Source organism: Schistocerca piceifrons, chromosome X, assembly GCF_021461385.2.
Source record: "Schistocerca piceifrons isolate TAMUIC-IGC-003096 chromosome X, iqSchPice1.1, whole genome shotgun sequence".
Taxonomy (NCBI): Eukaryota; Metazoa; Arthropoda; class Insecta; order Orthoptera; family Acrididae; genus Schistocerca; species Schistocerca piceifrons.
This window is the reverse complement of record NC_060149.1, coordinates 412,410,067-412,433,697: the sequence shown is the minus strand read 5'-3', so window position 1 is coordinate 412,433,697 and position 23,631 is coordinate 412,410,067. Positions and strand designations below refer to the sequence as shown.

The 23,631-nt window shown below is 38.0% G+C and overlaps 1 protein-coding gene across 1 annotated transcript in view; it reads left to right on the top strand.

The window, feature by feature from the left end:
- LOC124723145 (protein unc-79 homolog) overlaps positions 1 to 23,631 on the top strand; it is an 868,025-nt gene that overhangs the window by 276,887 nt on the left and 567,507 nt on the right. The window contains exons 16-17 of the mRNA XM_047248336.1: positions 7,150 to 7,302; positions 16,841 to 16,958. Of these exons, the coding sequence (XP_047104292.1) occupies positions 7,150 to 7,302; positions 16,841 to 16,958 (271 nt within the window). The remainder of the gene's footprint in view (positions 1 to 7,149; positions 7,303 to 16,840; positions 16,959 to 23,631) is intronic.

Sequence of the window (23,631 nt, the reverse complement as noted above, 5' to 3'; positions counted from 1 at the left end):
TGCCTTTTCTCGACGTGGAAGTTTATCGAAAACCTGATGGTAAACTTGGCCACAAAGTGTACAGGAAACCAACCAATACGGACAGGTACCTTCACGCCTCCTCCCACCATCACCCCACGCAGAAGAAGTCCGCCCTGCACACGCTAACGAAGAGAGCGTACAGGATAAGCGACGAAGAACATCTGAAGACAGAACTTGAACGCCTCAGGTCCATCTTCGGAACTAATGGCTATGGGAAGCAGATGATAGACAGCACCATGTCGACAAGGGAGAAGATTAATAGGGAAGAGGAGAAGGAGGCACAGAGCATTGCTGTGTTACCATATGTACAAGGGGTCACCGAACGTATTGGCAAAATTCTACGAAAAGCCGACATCAAACCAATTTTCCGAAGCAGAAACAAAATATCAGACATGCTCGGTTCTACCAAGGACGCAGTTGACAAACTACACACAGCTGGCGTGTATGAAATTGGTTGTGCGTGTGGATTAGTCTACATAGGTGAGACGGGACGTCCGATTAGCACAAGGCTCTCGGAACATGAAAGATATATCCGCCTGAAACAACACACTAAGTCAGCAGTGGCGGAACACCGAGACAAGTGCGGGAAACCAATATTTTTTCAAGAAGCCCGCGTCCTGGCGAAACAGCCTCTCACTTTCAAAAGAAAGATTAGAGAGGCGATAGAAATAGCCAAAAGACCCGCCAACATGAATAGAGAGGACGGGTACAAGCTTCCGAGGTCTTGGCTGCCTGCAATAGCAGGGCTACGGAGCGGCGGCAGAGCCGTGGCGGCCCATGCAGACACGCGGAGAGCCGCAGTGGTCGCGAGCGCACAGAGCAATGGGACGCCGCAGCCGGCTTCTGGACAGCATGGAAACAGTGTGACGTCACAGCCATCACCTGTTCGCTATTCGTCCGTCTCCTCCAATGGGGTGGATTAATATAAAGACCAATAGAAAACAGCTATTTCAGCCAATGACAGATAATAAAGGAAACACCAATAAAGCATACCTTTCACCCCTCCTCCTCCTCCCTTTACAGCCAATGAAGTAACGACACGGTTTTCTCGTGCAGCTATTTAAGGAATCAAGTGTGTTCATTTAGCAGTTAACGTAAGGCCCTGATGAAGGCTAGCTGCAACGCTGGCCGAAACGTTGGCGCATTTTAAATTATGACGATGCGGTCTGATACCCTGAAGAATTTTATTGAAGATTTTATGTGAGTTAGACAATTTGGTCTCAAGATGCCCCTAAGGTATGTTTATTTTTATGTCTAAATATAATACTTGTCAAATATCACAACACTATCACATTTATACCCCACCGACAAAGAGTTACTGTTAACACATGTTTTGGGGCTTTACCATCTCATCATTTTGCAGAATACCAGTACTATTATCATATACCTCCTCTTCATATTTTGCTTACGCATTACAGACATTTATAAATTAGGATAGCAGAGAAATATGTACCCATTTGTAACAGTTATCATGGTTTCCAATGCTCTCCTGGGGAACACATTTAAGAAGATTATTAATTTTTTTTTCATCTAGCAAGTGGAATGGTACACACCCTGTGTCACTGCTATATCCATTACGCTGTGCTGGTTTGCAGTCTCCTCAAGAGCTTGCAAGTTTCTCAGACATTACTACTAAAGCATCTTCTCATTGTTCTCTAGTATGAGTCATATCATTAAATCAAAATTTTTTGCACCATCGCTCAGTAATTCTAGCTTTAAATGTTCTTTTTATGTTACTTATGGGCTGTGTCACATTTTGACCAAGATTGTATTTTAGTACAGTATCGATCCAGGGTGACGCACCCAACTGTTGCTATGATATTAACACAGAACAGGGTATTTGTATGTAATACCAGCACCATTTGCCCCATCATGATTTTGGTAATAATCAAGCTGTGAAAGGCATAGATAGCATGAATATAATTGTTGAAATAGGTGCCAGTGTAATCTCATAACATGAAAATCTGAGCTTGCAACAAAGAGTTATGCAGTAGAATTCCAAGCATACGATCAAACTGTGATTACTATAAATACTGTAATTAATTTACAATGAAAGGTTGTTTTTGCTGAACTTACAGAATTGGTAAAATTTAATCATAGTGTATGGTACTAATAATGTCTCTTTCATTGAATAGTGTTCCTAGTAACTGTCTCACATTAAATTGATGAGAAATGTCAGCCAATGCATAATGACTTTTTTAAAACAAAAACTAAAAAACATTAGTGGTTTAGAACCTGATATTGAAAGGATACTTATTTATTGGCAGTTCTATAAGGCGCCAGACTTACATGAAATGAAACAAACACAAGAGATTGAAAACAGAGTTGCTCTGACCGAAGTTAAATGTTAACAAGCAAACAGTCTTATGAATATGTTGATTGCTCTCACTTTAAATCAGTCATTTTCCGCTGGTAACCTATCAGGAAATATTCTATAAATAAGCCCCTAAGGTATGAAATACAATCTGAAAGTTCTTATGTGTTTTGCATTGATCTACACTTTATTATTTCCCATCAATCATGGTGCACCATTTGACTCGTTATTATATTTGGAAATATGTAGCACTTTGGTTTGACCACAGGTGGCAGGCTAATCACTAGATATGTAATCTCTGAACAGTACAGCCCATTTTCCTAACTGCTTTCACTGTGTGAGTAGACAACATGTACTGTGATCACCAAGGGCAGTGCAGGCAACATGGTTTCTGTGGAAGAAGGGTGTAAACACTGCAGATATTCACAGTCTATTGGTGGTAGTGTGTGTAGAGTGTGCATGGTTACCAAAAGTCCTCTTTCAAAATGATGATGCTTGTGTTCACACAAGTTGAAAAACCACGGCTGCCCTTGCTGAAATAGCATTCAAGGTACTGCCAGACCCACTGCATTCACCTGACATGGTCCCTTCTGGTCACCATCTGTTCAGGGCTATGAAGGAACCTCAGAGCAGACTTCTCTTTGCAGACTTCAAGGAAATGCAAGCAGCTGTTTGCTGTGGTTATGACAGACTCTACAAAATCGGTTCAAGGAGGGCCTATATAAGTTACAGGGGTCAAGTCAGGAGAATATGCCAGTTGTGGCACTACCTGGAATGCTATTTCAGTGATGGCAGCCAGGTTTTTCTGATTCATATGAAGATGAGCACTGACACGTTTCAAGAGCACTTTTCATGACGGTGCACACTCTCATCACACTCCCTTCAACCGCCTGTGAATACATGCAGTATTTACACCTGCCTTCCACTGAAACCATGTTGTCCATGTTGTCCTTGATGATCACACTCCTTGTTGTCCAATATGTAACGACAGCAGTTGGGAAATAGGCTATACTGTGCAGGGATTACAGCCCAGTGATTGATTGTCTTGTCACCTATGATTAGATGAAAGTAGTACATACTTGCAACTGTAATGATGAATCAAATGGGACACCATGAATGTTACGAAAAAACAAAGTGTAAGTCAATACTGAATGGCCCTTGTATACACCAGGCAACTTTTTTATTGTTTATTTATATGATTGAACCAGTATCAGGCTACACAACCATCTCCAGCTTTTGTGCCATCATAGAATTTCTGTAAATTGTTTGGAAGCTTTGCTTTAACTTGATATGTAGTACTAAAAGCTACAACCTGTGAGGGGATAAAAATAAATTATATCACTACTGAAGATCGAAATGTAGCCTGATACCAGTCCAGTTTATATAAATAAATTATGAAATAAGCAGCCATATACATTCCATCACCTACTTATGTGCTTAGTGAGAAGACTGTCACATCTTCATAATTAGTCAATAGTCAAGAGATGGCAAACTCATATGAAAATTCATTTTTACTATAGAAGAAACACTCTTTATGCCTATGCCCCACTACTATTTATTTTACGTGTCCTAAGCTTCATGTTACAACTTCATTTTCTAATGTTACTCTATCAGACATGTTATACATACCTTCAGGAACGCTATGAAATAGAAAATCTTCAACCACCAAAGAAATTAAATGGTAGTACAAAATATATCAATATCTTATAACATACAACAAACAAATTAAATGATGTTATGGGACACTGATGGTGTAACCTGTGATTATATGTTAGTATCTATGAAACAATAACTCTAAAATTGGCACTTCAACATGAAACATAGATAATGTAAAATAAAAAGTTATGAAGCATAGACAAACTGTCTGTTTTCTTATGAATCATTATTATATTTTCCCAAGAACACACAGTCACTATAGTTAAGATAAAACTCTTCATGTACACACATAAATGAACGTTTTGCATCACCGCTCTCTTTTGAAATTCATAGCATGGAAACCAAAAATTGGCTCTGAGGCATGCATATACACAGAAGAGGCAAAGAAACTAGTACACCCACCTAATGTAATGTAGGGATCCCATGAGCATGCAGGAGTGCAGCAATACAATGTGGCATGGACTCGTCCAATGTCTGAAGTAGTGCTGGAGGGAACTGACACCATGAATCCTGCAGCGCTGTCCATAAATCCGTAAGAGTATGAGGGGGTGGAGATGTATTTTGAACTGCACATTGCAAGGCATCGCAGATATGATCAATAATGTTCATGTCTTGGGAGTCTGGTGGCCAGTGGAAGTGTTTAAGCTTGGAAGAGTGTTCCTGGAGCAGTTCTGGATGTGTGGGGCCTCATATTGTCCTTCTGGAATTGCCCAAGTCTGTTGGAACACACAATAGTCATGAATGGATGCTGATGATTGGACAGGATGCTTAAGTTTGTGTCACCAGTCAGAATCATATTTATACGCATCAGGGATCTCATATCACTTCAACTGCACATGGCCCACACCACTACAGAGCTTCCACCAACTTCAACAGTCCCGTGCTGACATGCAGGGTCCATGGATTCATGAAGTTGCCTCCATACTCATACATGTCCACCCGCTTGATACAATTTGGAATGAGACTTGTCCAACCAGACAACATGTTTCCAGTCATCAACAGTTCAATGTTGGTGTTGATGGACAGGCATAAAGCTTTGTATCACGCAGTCATCAAGTGTACACGAGTGGGACTTTGCCTCCAAAAGCCCATATCAATGATGTTTCATTGAATAGTTGACATGCTGACACTTTTTGATGGCCCAGAATTGAAATCTGCAGCAATTTGCAGAAGGGTTGCACTTCTGTCATGCTGAAAAATTCTCTTCAGTCATTGTTGGTCTCGATCTTGCAAGATCTTTTTCCAGTTGCAACGATGTCAGAGATTTGATGTTTTACCAGATTACTGATATTCACGGTACACTTGTGAAATGCTCATATGGGAAAATCCCCACTTCATCACTACCTCAGAGATGCTGTGTCCCATTGCTCATGTGCTGACTACAACACGACATTCAAACTCATTTAAATCTTGATAACCTGCCATTGTAGCAGCAGTAATCAGTCTAACAACTGTGCAAGACACTTGTTGTCATATATAGGTGTTGCTGATGGCAGTGCCATGTTCTGCCTGTTTACATATCTCTGTATCTGAATACGCATACCTATACCAGTTCCTTTGGTGCTTCAGTATAAATTCATTTGCAATGTCTCCAGATCATCAAATCAAATAACAAACTTGTGTAACAACAAAATTCTTTCTTTTGCAATGGGGTTTTTTCATAGCCCTCCTGATCAGAGTCAATACATGGTAAAAAATCACCTTGCTCATATGCAGGCCTGATCCATAATAGTATACCATCAATGAGATTATCAAGCCAGTCCAGGTCCAAACTGTTCCACTCTCCAATAGTGATTGTGTGTGAGTCACACAGAGTATGTGGTCATTGTTCATCTCCAAAAAACAGCTTGTTTCAATCAATCTCATAAGTTTGACTGAATTCATTTCCAGGGAATGGGCAGGGCACTTCATTCAGGTAATCCTAGTATGCTGGAGGTATGTGTTCCTGAGAACAGAATGATGAGCAGTCCAGTCACCATCAATAAACATCATCACCAAGATGTTGGCAATATGGTCCCACTATTGGCTACAGAATATCGACCCTGTATTATAGAGCCATGAGATTGGCCTCAGCAACCTCAATCAGTATCTGCTGGCTTCATGTAATTCCACCCCAAAACATCACTCCATCATCTTGTTGCACACATGGTATACAGTGTTTGTACAACATTGTGTTCGCCATGGTCATTGGGACTGGGAATTCCCATCGTGCACTCATCTCCTAACAGTTTGAAGCGATGTATTCAGTCAGTGGTTCCTTTGACTCAAAAATTTAGTGTACCCGTTGAATACAGATAGTCCATGTGCAGTAAGTCCTCAGTACTGACTGTCAATCAGAACAGATTACATGTCCACACCGTACCACTTTGACCCCAATGCAAGTGTCAGGTAACTTTCCTGTTAGACTATCCCTCTGCGCATAACATGATGGCATGAACCTGATCATCAGTTGCATGATGTATGTTCAGTCCACTGTTCCACATGATGGCGTGAACCTGATCATCGGTTGCATGATGTATGTTCAGTCTACTGTTCCACAGATGTTTCTAATGCATACATACTGGTTCTTTACTTTCAACTGAAGCACTGCAATCCATTTGAGTGTGGCATTCTACTGACAGGTAGTGCTCATGGTAACTGTGTGTAGGTTTACAAATAACATCAGGGGTGACCTTCTGATTGGCACAGGTGTAGTCTGCATGACATACTGGAGTAATGCAATGCTTTTGCTAATATATTTGGTTAAAAATTGATAAAGTCCTTTGATTTGTATTTACATTTATTATGTTAATAGAAAATATTTGTATTCATTTGGTTTTAAATCATAACTGTACATGCTTTAACAGAAAACAAAATAACAATAAAAATGGGCACAGACTGTCTATAGTAGCTCAAAAAATGAAATAAATTACTTGTGAGGGTTGTAACAGTCAGTGAAGGATGAACTTGTAACAACATTTTTAAATTATTATATTCATAACTGTCTGAGAGAAGCACAGAAATAAAACATCACTACAACAACTTTCATATATGCCATTATCACATCTAAACTCACAGAATAAATCATTATTCAATTGTTTTGTTTCATTGCCAGCTATAAATTGTGGAATACACCAAAACCGAGAGGGTAATGTTGGTTTCTACGATCTTTATTACAGTTTCCAATTGACGAGCAGAATGAAGACTCAAATCAACAACGCAAGAGTCCCCCAGAATTAGAGAAAAAGGCAGAGCCAAAACCTGATGTTGTAATCAATATGCCTATTCCTGACATTCCCAGTGTAGGTGGTGTCCTGGTTCATATGCCACATGTAAGTAAGAAGTTTGCTTTATAGTAATCATTCAAAATATTACTTTAACTTTATATGACTTTAATCTGGAAGATGTAAAATATTTCTCTGACTTTATCGTATTTTCATATGCACAGTTTAAGTAATTTTTCTAAGTATTAGTTGTGTTAAACAGGTTAGTTCTGTATGATTACATCAGTTTCCTTTCTAGTAGAGCAGTCGTGTATTTTATTTCCTAATTTTCATTTTAATTGTTTTAGGTATAATCTCTGTTACATATATGTGTCACCATTATAAATATTGGTACAAAATGGTTCTATAAATTTCTACACAATTGCATTTTATTTTTATTTTATTTTATTTTATTTATTTATTTTGTAACTTAACTTATGCTATACATAGCTTTCCCTACAATGTAAGTGACTTCTGTGATTTGTAATAAATATAAGACTTTTTTTTTACATTTGACCAAGTCTCCCTTATTGTTTGTCTGCAATCAGGTGTATGACGAGTTTGAGCTACCACAGGAAAATTTGTTCTAGGGTGCTGTGCAGCTATTTTGATATACTGTTTATTTAGGAGATTATAGAAGTACAAAAACTAGTGAACTAATTAAGATCATTATTTAGTATAACAGAACCTGTGCACAGTGAAATTGCTGAAAGAGGGGTATGATTAATGGCCTGAAGCCTGAACTGTATAGAGCTATGGACAAAATGGAAACAAGTGTGGATTAATAAAGAGAAATGTTGGAAGTAGAATCAGTAAATAGTGGCTGCTGTAAGAAAACAATTTTTTGCATTGGGCACAAAAAATAGGTGTTCTGATAGTTTAGAAAATGCCTCAGGTAGATATATCTGTAGCTAATGTTTAGCATACTGTCATAAGGAAACTAGTTATGCCAGAGAAACTAGGCAAGAGAAAAAACAATCTGCTATTAGACAGCATCTAGAAAAGAGCTTTGTACTAGCTGTTGAATGAAGTGTTAGGTATAAAGTACTAGGCCTTTTCTGGCCAAGTGCATACCTTAGCCATGGAACAGAGGATGCAGGATGCTTGAAGAATGTTTCTCAAAGGAGGATCATCTTGTGGTAGAGAAGAGGGCAGGGGATTAGCTTTGGAAAGAAACTACACAAACGTTAAGTTAATTCTCTTTGTGAGGCAGTGTGATTAGAAGTATTTCAACAGCTCTCTGAGAAATGTCTGCTACTGGATCAAATTATGATTTGGGTCCTATCAATACCAATAGCAGGTGGGTCTCTACATGCCCTGGCCTTCATCTCAGTGGGAAAGGGTAGGGGAAACTATCTGGACTGATAGGTGAATATGTAAAGGTACTGGCATTCATGGCACTATCCCTATAGTTGTTGCTGTGAGGTAAGCACCATTTTGGAATAAACTCAGAACTACTCAGACCAGCAGTATTAAAATAATTTACAGCTTTTGATGTGACTGTAAAATTAACAAGAAAATAAATTTTTCACACGAATATAATAGAGGGTAAAAATAAGATCATGAACATATGATTTGTCTGGGGAAAGTATAACCTAAAATATTTATCTTTCTGAATACCATTGAACAACTGAAGCAGAAATGTGGAATCTTCTTTTTTCTTGGCCTTTACCCTGTATGTTCAGGCAGCTGGCATGCACATTTATAAGATTTGTCATTGTTAGTAGCAGAGGGTGGCTGGATGCTCCTCCTGTCGCCAATCCCTGCCCCTCCCTGTCGGAATTTGTGTACCCCACCTGCCTGCCTCTAACGTTGTCCTACATGAAAGGGTGTAAATGTTTTCTAAATGTTTTTGTATCATGTAACTGAAGTGGAACATTGGTACCAGCCTTGTATTCAAATAGTCAGTTGTAGGAAACTGCCTAGAAACCATATCCAGTCAGGCTGCCACAATGGCTCTCCTTATTTATCTACTGGGCAGATTCTATCTGGGGCCAGTGTGCCTCTCCAAATTCCAGAAGTTGTGCACTAATACGTGGGGCACCCTATGTGGGCCAAAAAGGAATACTGAATATGAATAAATATTTTGGTTAAAATCTGTTAAAATATAAATAAAAATACTTGTTAAAATCCAGTTACTGTATATCAAATATGCAGGAAGTAGGAGTTATTACTTAAACAAATATATGAAAACATTGATATTTTTAGACACAGAACATCTGGCTGGATACAACAGGACATCAGGAGCTTGGAAATTTATACATCAAGTGAGAGCTCCTGCTAAAATTAGAAGAGAAGCTAGAATGACTGCCATTTCAGAGTGTACAATACATTTTAAAGATCTTCTTACAGTGGATAGTGAAGAGTTCTGAGAAAAGTGAAATGGAGATTTATCCTGTGGAAGAGGTGGCTGTCAATGACAGGTCCTTACTAGTAATTATTTTAATAAAGTGGTTCAAGAAGATGAAGTACTTGAAGAATGTTAAAATCCAGTTACTGTTTATCAGATATGCAGAAAGTAGGAGTTATTACTTAAACAAATATAGAAAACATTGATATTTTTAGACACAGAACATCTGGTTGGATACAACAGGACATCAGGAGCTAGACAATTTATACATCAGGTGAGAGCTCCTGTCTCACCATGATATATAAGACACGGAGCAGGAGAGATCCAACTTATCACAGGGGAATGAGTATAACGGCTTCATTGAGTAGGTTGTTCAGTAGTATAGTAAAAAACAGATTGGGAAATGTTGCACATGTTGTGTCACAGGAACAGTTGACTTTCACTGCTGGGAAAAAATGTGTTGATAACATCTTTTGTATATGCCAGATGTGTCAGAAAATGATCACAAAAATCAAGATCATCATTTGGTTTTGTTGATTCAGATAAAGCATATGATTCTGTGCCAAGGAAGTTACTATGGACAACACTGGAAAGGTTGGAGTCGATGGTGCATTAATAGAGTTGGTGAAAAGGATGTAGGCCTACCATTAATGCAAGACCATTGTGAAGATAGGTTGTAAGATATTGGAAAGTTTTAAAATGCGTAAAGGATTAAGCCAAGGATGTTCCATGTCACCAATTGTATTTAAGTTGTATTTAGAAGTTTTTCTTGGTTACTGGAATAGACAGTGCAGAAGTTTGAATGTGACAATACAGCATCAGAATTTACATTCATTACTATTTGCTAATGATTAAGTGCTTATGGCTCTGGATAATGATGATACCATGTATCAAACGAGAAAGTTAATATATCTAAAAACAAAGATAATGTGACTTACCAAATGAAAGTGCTGGCAGGTCGACAGACACACAAACAAACACAAACATACACACAAAATTCAAGCTTTCGCAAAAAACTGTTGCCTCATCAGGAAAGAGGGAAGGAGAGGGAAAGACGAAAGGATGTGGGTTTTAAGGGAGAGGGTAAGGATTAACAGTCAATATGGATAAAACAGAATATGTTGTTGTTCAATGTGGGGCAGGTGAGGATTTGTATTTTGAGTTTGGCTGGGTAAGAAATTTGGAAGTGTTCAAAGGATTCTGACATATGGCTCAGAGTGTTGGACATTGAAAGAGAGAGAAAGGGGGAAAATTCAGACTGTTAAAATTGGCAGATTATGGCAGAGCATGAGAGCAAGCTGCTTGGGTTGACTGAGGAATGAATGTGTAAGAATGGAGATGGTTAGACTAGAAGCAGACACAGATAGGACTGATGCTCAAACACTGAGGTGGTATGGACATGTCAGACAGATGGAGATGAATCTACACATGAACACAGTAAATACAAACTTATACAAAGAGGAATGTATCATACTGGAAGTATGTAAGGTAACCATTTGCTTTCTTACCTAAAATGCATACCAACATTAAATGCATTTAAAATAAAGTTAGAACAGTTCTTTCTTTAACACTGCTTCTATTCTTTGTCTGAGTTTATGGAACATTGTAATAAGTAAACCTCATGTCCCAAATTTTACTACTTTTCAATTCAAAATATATTTTACGTTGTGCTTATCATGTCATTTCACTTAATAATTGCTATTATCACATGTAGAAGCAATGTAGTACACCAACCTACATTATTATGCGTTTTGATTATGTCAACAATGCAGTCAAAATGACTACTGTATTGTAAATTAACTAGGTTTACCACTGTCCTATAGCACATGTACAAACAATGTAGGGATGAGTTGGTTAAAACAGGGTACTTAATAAAGAAAGTGGCATATTTAATGAACTATGGGTACCAACCCATCGCATTTTTAATGACTAATTGTCCAATCTGTCTACTTACAATTGGGCATGAAAAAAATGCATCACAGAAATAATTTTAACACTTGTGTCAACTACCCAGCTTTATCAGACTAGTTGTATAAAACAGGGTACTACATTGTAATAAAATTAAAAAAAAAAAAAAATAATAATAAAAAACTCCATTTACAAACCCTGACAATCACTTCATGTACAAAAATCGCTTTTATATGGTTCATCATCATTATCATTAATGCCAGCACACTGTTCATGAGCCCATTCACTATACTTATATCATTTCACCCAGCCTTCTTCAGACTTAGAATTGGAGAAAAATTCATTACAATAAGTGCAAGCTGTATTATTATCTTCTCCTTCCTCTTCTGACAATGTACTATACTTCCATAATTTTCCAACTTTCTTTGCTTTCTTCTGTCCAACATTTCTAACTCCAGTAGGCCTAGAACTGTTAGAATGTGGCCCTATTTGAAGTTTCCTTTTGGGCGTCTTCCCCTTTTTCATAGAAGAGTTTAATTCTTCCTTATAAGGTGAACTTGTAATAACAACTGTCTTTCCTCTTCTTCCTCTTCTTCTATCAGATTTTTGTTCCTTTCTTTCAGCTATCACCACTGCTTTATGATTTACGGACAGACATGGAAGGCTGAAGTTCAAGGCTTAGGCCTATCCGACTGGGGAGACCCTGGTGTGGTTGGAAAAGATGTTTCTCTGTTTAATGACTCTGAAGTAGGTTCTGGGGGTGGGACATCACATTTCTCCAATGATGAGTCAGTGTCTGTTGTTTCAGCAGGCTGATACATCCAATCAGGGAAAGTATCTGCATCCAGTGGGAAGATTCCAGTTTTATGGAATGCATTTACAGCAGACTCAATAGAAGCAGCTTTCATGAATGCTGTCCCATACAGCCCTGCAACTTGACTGATGGTTATCACTCATCCAGGATGACACTGAAGCCACTTTCAAAACTCTTGAGAGTAATAATTACTCAGTTGGGCCATGAATGCAACATCCAGGGGCTGCATTCAGTGGGTGCAGTGTGGGGGGAAGCATAAGATATGAACGTGGTTTTCTCTAGCCATATCAATAAGTTCAATACCCTTTGTGTGTGTTGAGTGACCATCCAAGAGTAGAAGAATGGGTTTCTCTGCAGTTGGTTTAGAAAATTCAACAAATCGTTGAAACCACTTCAGGAAAATTTCTTTCTGCATCTATCCACCAGAGCGACACTCCACAGTAGATCCTGGCAGGGCATTATGCAGCACCTCAGGCTTGACTCTTTCTCTAGGGAACACAAACATTATAGGCATATAAATTACAGAAGGGCTCATACAGGCTACAGCAGTCACTAAGATGCCTCTCTCCACAGAAATCAAACCGCCAACTTGACGTTTTCCCATCAAGGCAAGCACCTTTGATTGCTTAATAGGGACTGTTGTTATTCCTGTCTCATCCATATTATAGACTCTATTGGCTGTTAACTTGTACCTATTATAAAGTTCTAACAGCAAACCAAAGAACTGCTTCACCTCTGCACGGTTAAAGCCCATTGCTCTGACAAGAGATGTTGGCTCGGCAGAATGCAGGCTAATTTCTGGATTCCTCTTCAAAAACGAATAGAACCAGAATTTACCTGCCATCTTCTTCATCTTGCTGAAATTATGTGGCAAGTTATTTTTCTCTGTCAGTTTGAAAGCAACTCTCTGCACATCATCGATGGTCAATCAAAACAATTTGCTTTCCATTAACAGGATATATTCAGCCAGTTCATTTTCCTGCTCCTCATTAAATACAAGTTTGTAACAGCCTAGACCTAAAACAACAACAACAATAATAATAATAATAACTGCAACAGTTTAATTAATTTCTTCTAAAATAGTAAATAGGCCTACCTTTCTTTCTAGCATCCTCTAAACACGGTACACTCCGGGCCTTTTTTACACATGCTTCCAGAGTACTCTGAGGAACCTCTTAGCACTTTGATGATTTCAAATAGCCCATTGTTTGGGCCAAAACTGCCACTACAGCTTCTTTCATACTCTCTTGACTCCATGACTGTCTGTCAGTTTTCCTTTAATAAGACGCCATAATTATGGCATAATTTAAGTTAGATCCTGTGAATAATAATAATAATAATAATAATAATAATAATAATAATAATAAATTTTCTAACTGAACAAGCTAAATAAACAATTTGAAAATTGCAAATGACGATTTTTAAATCAGTTCGATAAAACGGGGCACTACCCTGTTTTATCAAACTTAGTCAAACCTTATTTTATCCGACAACGCCATGCTAAGAACAAGTTGATTTCAACAGCCCTTGAGCGGGACAAACGTTTTGAAACACTTAACGATCTGTAGTGCAGACAAGGTTTAACTTATATCGTATTTACTTTATAATCTTCAAAATAGTGTCTTGCAAATATAAACACACAATTCACAGTCAAATATTACAACATAACACTGTAAAGATATATTTTTTGACCGAGAGAACTCATGGTTGCTTTCATGGACTACAGCTACTCTAAGAATGAAGGTCATTGAGTGGGAAAGAGGTTACTATGTTTACCGGGAGACGGCAGCACATATCAGACGAGAGGAGTACGATACCCTGTTTCATCAGACCACCCTGTTTTATCAGACTCTCCCCTACTAAAATGATTCTTGATCAAATAAACAAATAATAATGGCTGCAGGGATACTGAGGGCAATTTTGAATAAATATGCTCTGTTTCTCAAACCCAAGAGGTGTAGTTTTTTTAGTGCACAGTTGTTTCATAGGTATACTGATGCAGAATATACACTACCACTATACTGGTAAGCAAACTTGAGTTACAAAAGAGCACTTTTATTTGTCATGTATAACCAACAAAATCTTCAATTTTACACAGTTTTATGCCAGTTGTTTGTGTTCTTAGCCCATTTACCTCCTGGCTGTTAATGCCAGCTTTTCTGAACTGGATCCTGTACCTTTCATTCAAGTAGCAACTCCTTTTCGCCATGAGGCTGACTGAACTATTAATTTGTGGTAGGCTACAGGGTACAACATGACAGAAAGTTTTGTCTCTTTTATAACAATAAATAATTTCATTTTCTCAACCTTTTGTTGGAAGGCAAAAATCCCACAATAAGCAACTTTTGTAACACAAAATACAGAACTTGTGCTACAAAAGTTGCTTCTAACCTCAAAAGCAAGAGTAAAACATTACAAAATGTAATATGGGAGCATATTATATCTATCACATAATATGTTTAGTGCATGTATAAAAAGAAACATGTATTTCAGGCCACTGATGATGCTTCCCAAATAAGCAGAATGCATATGGCAATAAACATAGTGCCTTCATTTAGTTGCATAGACTGTACACACCTCCACGAAACTCACACATGTTTTAGGGTTTCACTATTATCTCCTTTAAACCATTTGATGACACTGGGCCTCTCCTCAGACCTTTCAGTCAATGACTCTTACTCAGTGCAGCACTGTAATTGCTACCATTCACATAAAATAGTTTCAATAACAGCACATGGTCACTCTTCTTGATAGCCAAACCGTTCACTCAATTTATGGCTTGGCAAATAACAGTAATGTCATACAAACAGTGCACAGAGTCAGATTTGCAACTAGTGGCCACAATTGGAAATAATGTTTTTCTCCAGTGTAAATCGGTGCCATATTAACACATTAGCACATCTATGAAGTTATGCAGCCTTACAATAATTACAACCCATACTGGACCTCCATCAGTAGCTGCACTTTCATTATAACCAATAGGTACTTCTGCTGCCAGACTCAGCTGAAAGACCTAACTTTAAGTCTTAACACTCACTTGATAATTAATGTTGATGGAATCATTTTGGTATGAACTTTGCTTTGTCCAAAAGCACTTATTATTATCAGTTTTTAAATACAACTAAACATTAGGTACTGTATATTCTGTGTATTCTGCATGTTTGAAGGGAATCAAATTATTCTAGCTGTTAATGTTAGCTTAAAAAAGCAGAGCTACAATATGTGGTTATCCTCACATGCCCGAGAGAGCACTGTCCCATTCTGTATTAAATATTTTATTTACACGTCATAAAATTATAAGTCAGTTTTCTATCACTGGTATGGCCTCATTTACATGGAAATAAAATTCAGAAATCAGCACTCATGTTAAAAAATGAGAGAAAGGCTAAAATCTTGTAGTAGATTCTGTAGTCAACACATTGTGTGGCACCTTGTATCAATTATGCCAAAAAGGAATAGTTTTAATTAGGATTCTCACAGTGAAAATTTTGAAGACCATTGATTTCCCATGCCACAAATAACTTGTACTCAGTGCAGCTAAAGTTACATTGCTTTTTTAAATTTTTAATCAAAGGTACTACATCTTTTTCTTGTCTCATTTATTTAATTGAATTTTAGTTATATTTAGAGAGTTTAACAATTCTGAAGCTCACATGGAGTGTGTGAAAATATACATTTGTGTTTTTTCTTGAAAATAAGATAGTTGTCACTGATGCGTTGTAACTGATCTGAGAGCCCATTGGAACACTTGTTACAGATAATGTCACACTTTTCTGAACAGTTATTTTGGATGTGTCTCATAATGTATACCTTTCCTCTGCCTTGTGATTGTTGATGAATACATGAATTTCTGTTACACAAATTCTTGTTGTCAATAATCCTGCTGAATACAGTAAATACAATGTAATCTCAGTGTAATAATTCATGAAATTCTGTAATTAAATATTGCGGGAAACCTTTTGCAGAGAAAAATATAATGTTAACAGAGTAACACTGCACAAACCCTATGGCTAAGTTCCTTGAAGTGAATTGTGTCATGTGATTAAAATGGAAATTCTAGACTTTTTTTAAAAAGGTTTTCAGGCATAACAAATTTGCTGATGGAGGATGTTATTCAGATTTTACAATGAAGTTCAGTTAAAATCTGCTGAAATTCATTAATATGTACTTTCAATGTGACATTAACAGTCACCAACAGTGTCAGTTTCACTTTTATGGAAACAGAATATCACTCTTATCTAGGCTCATTGGCATCCTTGCTTGTACACATGTAAGTAGAAGGCTTCTGAGTTTCTTGTCACTGTTACTGGCTATTCCTTTTGTGTGTTAATGAAAGTAAAACATTAAAGTATTGGTCCTGAAAGTATAATGCATGTAGCAGTACTGAATTTTACAGTTCTTTATGGTGTAGCAACTGCATAAATAGAATCTTATAATGTAGTAGAACTGTCACACTTTCCACAGATTTAAGACATGCAATGAAAAGAATCACAGTTTTCCATGCTTATGATACTTCCAATTTATATCACTTGCAGATAATGACAGCAACAGTTGAGACTGTTACAGAACAGCTTGACCTGGCACCAATAATACCGACAGAGAGGGTAGTGGCTGCTGTAGCCAGAGCTGTTACTCTCACTGATACAGATGTTGGTAAGCTTTTAATGTTCTTCAGTGCTTGATATTATGATAAATGTTTCATGTATTTCTAGACTTCTATGTATTATGAGGTAACCTCCACTGAATAAAATATTCTTGGTGAATGTGTCATGTGAAACCTGTATAAAATTCCTGTGTTTTGTTAATATCCACCATTGTCTTCATCAGCAATAAACTGACTGTCAAAGAAGTAACAGAATTCCATAGATATAAATAATGTAGTGGTGCCACCTAAAACCAAAAATTACGCAAGTGCCAATGATGACATGTCGTCTGCAGGAGGACTGTTCTCATCGCATTGTACAATGTGACACATATTCATCTATAGTCTCTCAGTATCAAGCTCTGGCTTCCACACATTACTGACTGTGCTGCCTGTATCTCTTTTAAGGTTATTGATACCTACCTAATATACGTAGACTCTTTCATTATGTAAGGCACAGCATTTTAAAGACTAAAGTGGAATTTGTGCCTGGTCAAATGACATTTTTGTGTTAGTTAATAAGGCTATCCTTAGCCTGATTCTTCTACATTTCTATATTTGAAATACTGTGTGTATGTGTGTGTTGATTTTTTATTCTGAGTATGTGTTATGTTAAATGTAATTTGTACAATCTTAAATTGTTTGCCTGTTGTGTATTTGAAACAGAGAACTAACAAACAATATGCAAATGTATCTGAAAAAAAAAGCCTAAAACCCACACGCAGGTTGACTGATGTGTATTATAATGCTCATTACTATTCAGCAATCTGAAATGTGTATTCACTGTAGTGTGGGTAAAATACTAACCTCAAAAGAAACTGCTTGAATCACAGTACTGTCTGAGCTTATTCTGCAGTCTCTTTTCTATAAAGCAGCCCGTCAGCTGTAAGCAAGTCTTCATGTTATTATAATACACACATCACATTCCGAGAGTTCTGAAACCTGTACAGAAAACTGGAATAGAGATCAACATAAACATCATTTCTGTCCTTTTTATTGCTCATTAAAACCATACATTGCATGTTGTACCACCATACAATGACACCTTCAGAGGTGGTGGTTCAAACTGCTGTACACACCAGTACCCGTAATACCCAGTAGCATGTCCTCTTGCATTGATGCAGGCCTGTATTCGTCGTGGCATACTATCCACAAGTTCATCAAGGCACTGTTGGTCCAGACTGTTCCACTGCTCAACGGTGATTCAGCGTGGATCCCTCAGAGTGGTTGGTGGGTCACATCATCCATAAACAGACCTTTTCAATCTATCCCAGGCATGTTTGATAGGGTTCATGTCTGGAGAACATGCTGGCCACTTTAGTCAAGTGATATCATTATCCTGAAGGAAGTCATTCGCAAGATTTGCATGATGGGGGCGCAAATTGTCATCCATGAAGACAAATGCCTTGCCAAAATGCCGGTGATACGGTTGCACTGTCAGCCAGAGGATGGCATTCACGTATCGTACAGCCATTACAGTGCCTTCCATGACCACCAGCACCGTACGTCGTCCCCACATAATGACACCCCAAAACATCAGGGAACCTCCACCTTGCTGCAATTGCTGGACAGTGAGTCTAAGGCATTCAGCCTGACTGGGTTGCCTCCAAACATGTCTCTGACGATTGTCTGGTTGAAGGAATATGCGACACTCATTGGTGAAGAGAACGTGATGCCAATCCTGAATGGTCCATTCGGCGTGTTGTTGGGCCCATCTATACCATGCTGCATGGTATCGTGATTGCAAAGATGAACCTCGCCATAGACGTCAGGAGTGAATCTGCGCATCATGCAGCCTATTGCATGCAGTTTGAGTTGTAACGCGACATCCTGTGGCTGCACAAAATGCATTATTGAACATGGTGGCATTGCTGTCAGGGTTCCTCCAAGCCATAATTCATAGGTAGTGGTCATCCACTGCAGAAGTAGCCCTTGAGGGCCTGAGCGAGGCATGTCATCAACAGTTCTTGTCTCTCTGTATCTCCTCCATTTACAAACAACATTGCTTTTGTGCACTCCAAGACACCTGGACACTTCCCTTGTTGAGAGCCTTTCCTGGCACAAAGTAACAATGCAGATGTGATAAAACCGTGGTACTGACCATCTATGCGTGGCTGAACTACAGACAACACGAGTTGTGTACCTCCTTCCTGGTGGAACGACTGGAAATGATCAGCTGTTGGACCTCTTCTGTCTAATAGGCGCTGCTCATACGTGGTTGTTTACATCTTTGGGCTGGTTTAGTGACATCTCTGAACAGTCAAAGGGACTGTGGCTGTGATACAATATCCACAGTCAATGTCTGTCTTCACGAGTTCTGCAAACTGGGGTGATATAAAACTTTTTCAATGTGTGTAAATTAAAAATTAAGTGTGCTTTGATCCAGTTAATCACATTTGAAAAATACTATTTCTATGTAATACTACATTTGACAACATGTATGCAGCTTATTTGGTGTGTATGTCTAAATTTTTATTTATTATACAAAGGCCCTAAATTGCTGCCTATACAATCTTTCATTATGCTGTGTGATAATATATAACATTTTCATACACACTTCTGTCTTAAATATGATTTCTACTACTCACAATTGTCTCCCAACTTAGCTGTCTCAACACACAGTCTTCATGCAAATATTAATTTCTGACAATCCTTTGCATTTTTGTTAGGTTATACAAAGTTTGAAGGAAAGTTTCAAAAACTCTTAATCTGGTGTGCCTCTTGTCTTTGTCATGCTGCCTGCTATCATTAAAGCCAGAATGTGACACATGCAAGAGCATTAGGCCTGTCATGAGTAGATACTTTTAGATACACATAAACATTCAGAAAATTGTAATAGCTTTTAAGAATTCACTTTTTTTAAACTGCCTCTCTTAGTTGCATATACACAGACTCACAAAGAGCCATTTGTATGGCTACAGAAATACTTGCCATTATTCCAAGCAGAAGGGTGTAGGTAAGAGGAAATGATTGTGGCAACTGGAAAGTGAAGGGGTGATGTTCAGGAGCAAAGGGGTGATGTTCAGGAGCAGAGGTTCAGGGAGTAGAAGTCTGTATCTTCATGGGGGGGGGGGGGGGGGCGGAAGGCAGCAGGTGTTTACTAAACTCACTCAAGTGTGCCACTCTCAGGCATGGTGTCTTCAATGCCTGGAACAAGATCATTGTCATTGAATGAGCCATCAGAGACAGGGCAGTGAACAGCCGCTCTAGGAAATTTGATGCTGTTTTGTTGTGACTATGTTAATCCTGCATTTATAACATGGTGCTGCTTCTAATTTTCCACCAGCCAACAGAATTGTACTGAGATCAATTTAATTATATACACAGATACTCATTGACTACAGTCTGATCACCACCTCTTTGTGACTGATAGGAGAAAAAATGCTTGTGTAAACAACAACAAAAATTTGGAAACAATTAGTGTCACAGATAAATGAAGTAACCAACGTCTTTATACTGATTGTTGATCTCAGAATGAAACCTCACATTGCTGTTTTTTGTAACAGCATCTATTCCATTAATTCAAATTTATATGCTAAAATCTGCCAACACTGGCATGTATGTTGCAACTTAAGAGATTAAACACCTGACTGTCAGAAAACTGTTTCAAAAATTCCTAAATTAAGTGACATTTCAACAATGTGATTCTTAATCAATTTTCCAGTTACTTTCTTCTAAAAGAAGTGAGTAGTCATCAGCATCATACTTCTCAGTGTCCAGTCAGTGTCAACAAAGTGTAAATTTAGCAATATGTAGCAGCGTTTTTTTCTCTCTTTTTTTAATATATATATATATATATATATATATGTACTTGTCCACATATCTGCTGCACATAATCAGGTATTCAACTCCTACAGGCTCGACACTGGCAGACATCGTATCCGCTCTTATTTAATTGTCCAATCTTTCACTGTTGTGTTCTACTGATGTATGATGAGCAGAATGTTGGAGACATTCATCCACTGAAGTTGCAAACTTTTGTCTAATAGCTAGTGAAATCAAGTGGGAAATCTCCTAAATGTGATACTGGTGTTTATTTGATTTTCTTTCACTGAAACTGGTTATGCTTCAGAACTCAGATTCTGGCATATTGTAAAGACATGTGCCTTCAGATGGCTCATAGTGGAACAGAAAGATAGGAGAGCAGATCACCTGCAAGGGTACATATAACCAACATGACTTCTATCCTGTTTAGTCACTAGCAAAAATCTTTCCCAAACACTATTAGCATCACCACCTTCCAGATTTGAGGCATATGTTTCAGGACTCTAGCATCAATTTCACATTTTATTTAGGCTCTAGTTCACACACCATTAAGCTGTGGGGGTGGCTGAGCTGTGGTGATGTATTCAGACAGCCAGGCCATTCAAACAGAAGATGCCTGATGGAGTGTGAACGAAGTCAAATGCAGCTGTCACCTGTTATTTATTCATATGTTCCATCAGCCATAATTGCAACCTGTCTCTGTGGTGTGGAACAAGTCACTATTACAATTCCAGAATGTTTTGTTAGCAAAAAATATGGCAACATACAAACCATTCAAATGATTTTTTAATTTTCATGTTGGCCCCCTCCCCCTCCTCCCCATATGCATCCAGCAGTTTGAGGTTGTATATGTCAAATCTCTCTCTCCCTCTCTCTCCTTTTTTTTCTTCCTTTTTTTCTTTTTTTTTTTCTTTTTACCACACACACACACACACACACACGCACGCACGCACGCACGCACACACACACACACACACACACACACACACACACACACACACACACACCATACTAAAACATTGAAGTAATCCTTCTAGGGATTAGAATGAAATGTCAAGCAAATATGATTTCATTTTGTGTTTGTAGTTAATTTTATTATCTGTTAAATTTCTTACATTACTGAGTAGATGATGAAAAAAAAGCAGTAAGCAACATTGCAACTGAAACAGCTGTTTGTTCTGCTTCACTCAGACACCTGCTGACACTGGTACTCAGGCACCATGAAACAATTCAGTGACAGAGACCAATCCATCACCCACTGAAGGCTTATGGTTCAATCCACAGAAAACAATAAACACTACACATAATATGTAAACTTATACTTTATTTTTCAAGAAAGTATCTACTGTTAATTAAGTATTGCACTCTTTACTTTGCATTATAGATACGCGCTGCTTAAAAGGCACATCAACAACACAGAATTTATAGTGGAAAGTTAATGGAAAGTGCATACAAAAACCAGCAGAAAACAAAAACCAACCCTCCAGCTGCCTCTGCCACAAATGATTCCAATTTGGCATTGTCCTCCCATGCTGGCATGATATGCTTCTCTGCCAATGGCTCAACTGTGATTATTTCTTTCCAGTTTTATATTTTCACATTATTTACATCTCTTGACTGATCATCAGCCCATACATGCACATAATGAATCAACAATACTGTCTTTTAATTAACAGAACATCAAAATTCTGACTTACATATCTATTGTCACAATAACAAAGTTTAAATTCAAAGTTGCCTCTCGAAAGTTTCCACTTATCAGAGGTCAACATTTCCTTCCTTTTTTTTTTACCTTGCAGGGTAACAAAACCTTATCTCTGTCACCCAACACATCTAAAAATAAAACTCATGGTTTTATAGAGAATGTAACATATAGCTGTAAAAACCATTACAGTATCACCTTACAGAGCAATCTTTGTTGGCTTCCAAAAGCCTATGTGTCAGTGGACAAACGTTCCCTCTGCCAGACACTAACTAACCTGGACTTAGACAACAAGTCCTTGAACCTTATGAAAGCAAAAATTGCCATTACATCAACCATTCTAATATTCAGAAGAGAACTCTCAAGAAACTTCAAGATCAGAAATAGCATTAGACAAAGATATGGCCTACTCACATTTGTCTTCAACTACCTACTGGAGCAAGTTATTTGTGAACTGGAGAATTGATGAAGACACTTACAGATGACTATAGACTGAGAGATGGTTACAAGAACAAGTTAGTGTTCAATTGCCTATTCTTTGTAGATGACCTCACACTTTTAGCATCCATGTAAATGAACCTACCTGCCATCTCTCCTCCCTCAACTATACTGGATCTAAGATAGATTTCATCACAAACATCAGAGACCTAACATGATCCCATATGGTAACACATTAATGCAGAAGACAAATTACCTCATGTATGTCAGGTAATGGATAACCACAAAAGTCAGTGAAGATATGGCCATGAAGAATAGGTACACAAAAATGGAAACAGGATCCGTCACTGTAAGAACGCTTACAAAACTAAATCCCATTCCCTCAAATTAAAACTCTGACATTACAACACCATAGTGTGACCTTCAGAACAGTATGCTTCAGAATGCCTGAACATGGTCTGGAAAAGACTGCTGAGGACACTAAAACTAAAAGATATACAGACTCTGAGAAAAATCATATCCCTATCAAAGAAGATAGCATATAAAGAATTAGAGGTAACAAGGAACCCTACTGATATCTAGAGTGAACTACAACAGCAATTAGAAATAGGAAAGAAATTTTCAGTGGTCATAGAGTCAGATTGACAACTGGAGATACATATCAACCATAAAAGTGTGCCTGGAAACTGGAATGAAATGGACTCAGAAATGGAAACATCAAGGGTGAGAGGATACTGAGTTAACAGAAAACTTCACTAGAATTAAGAACAATGTGTTCC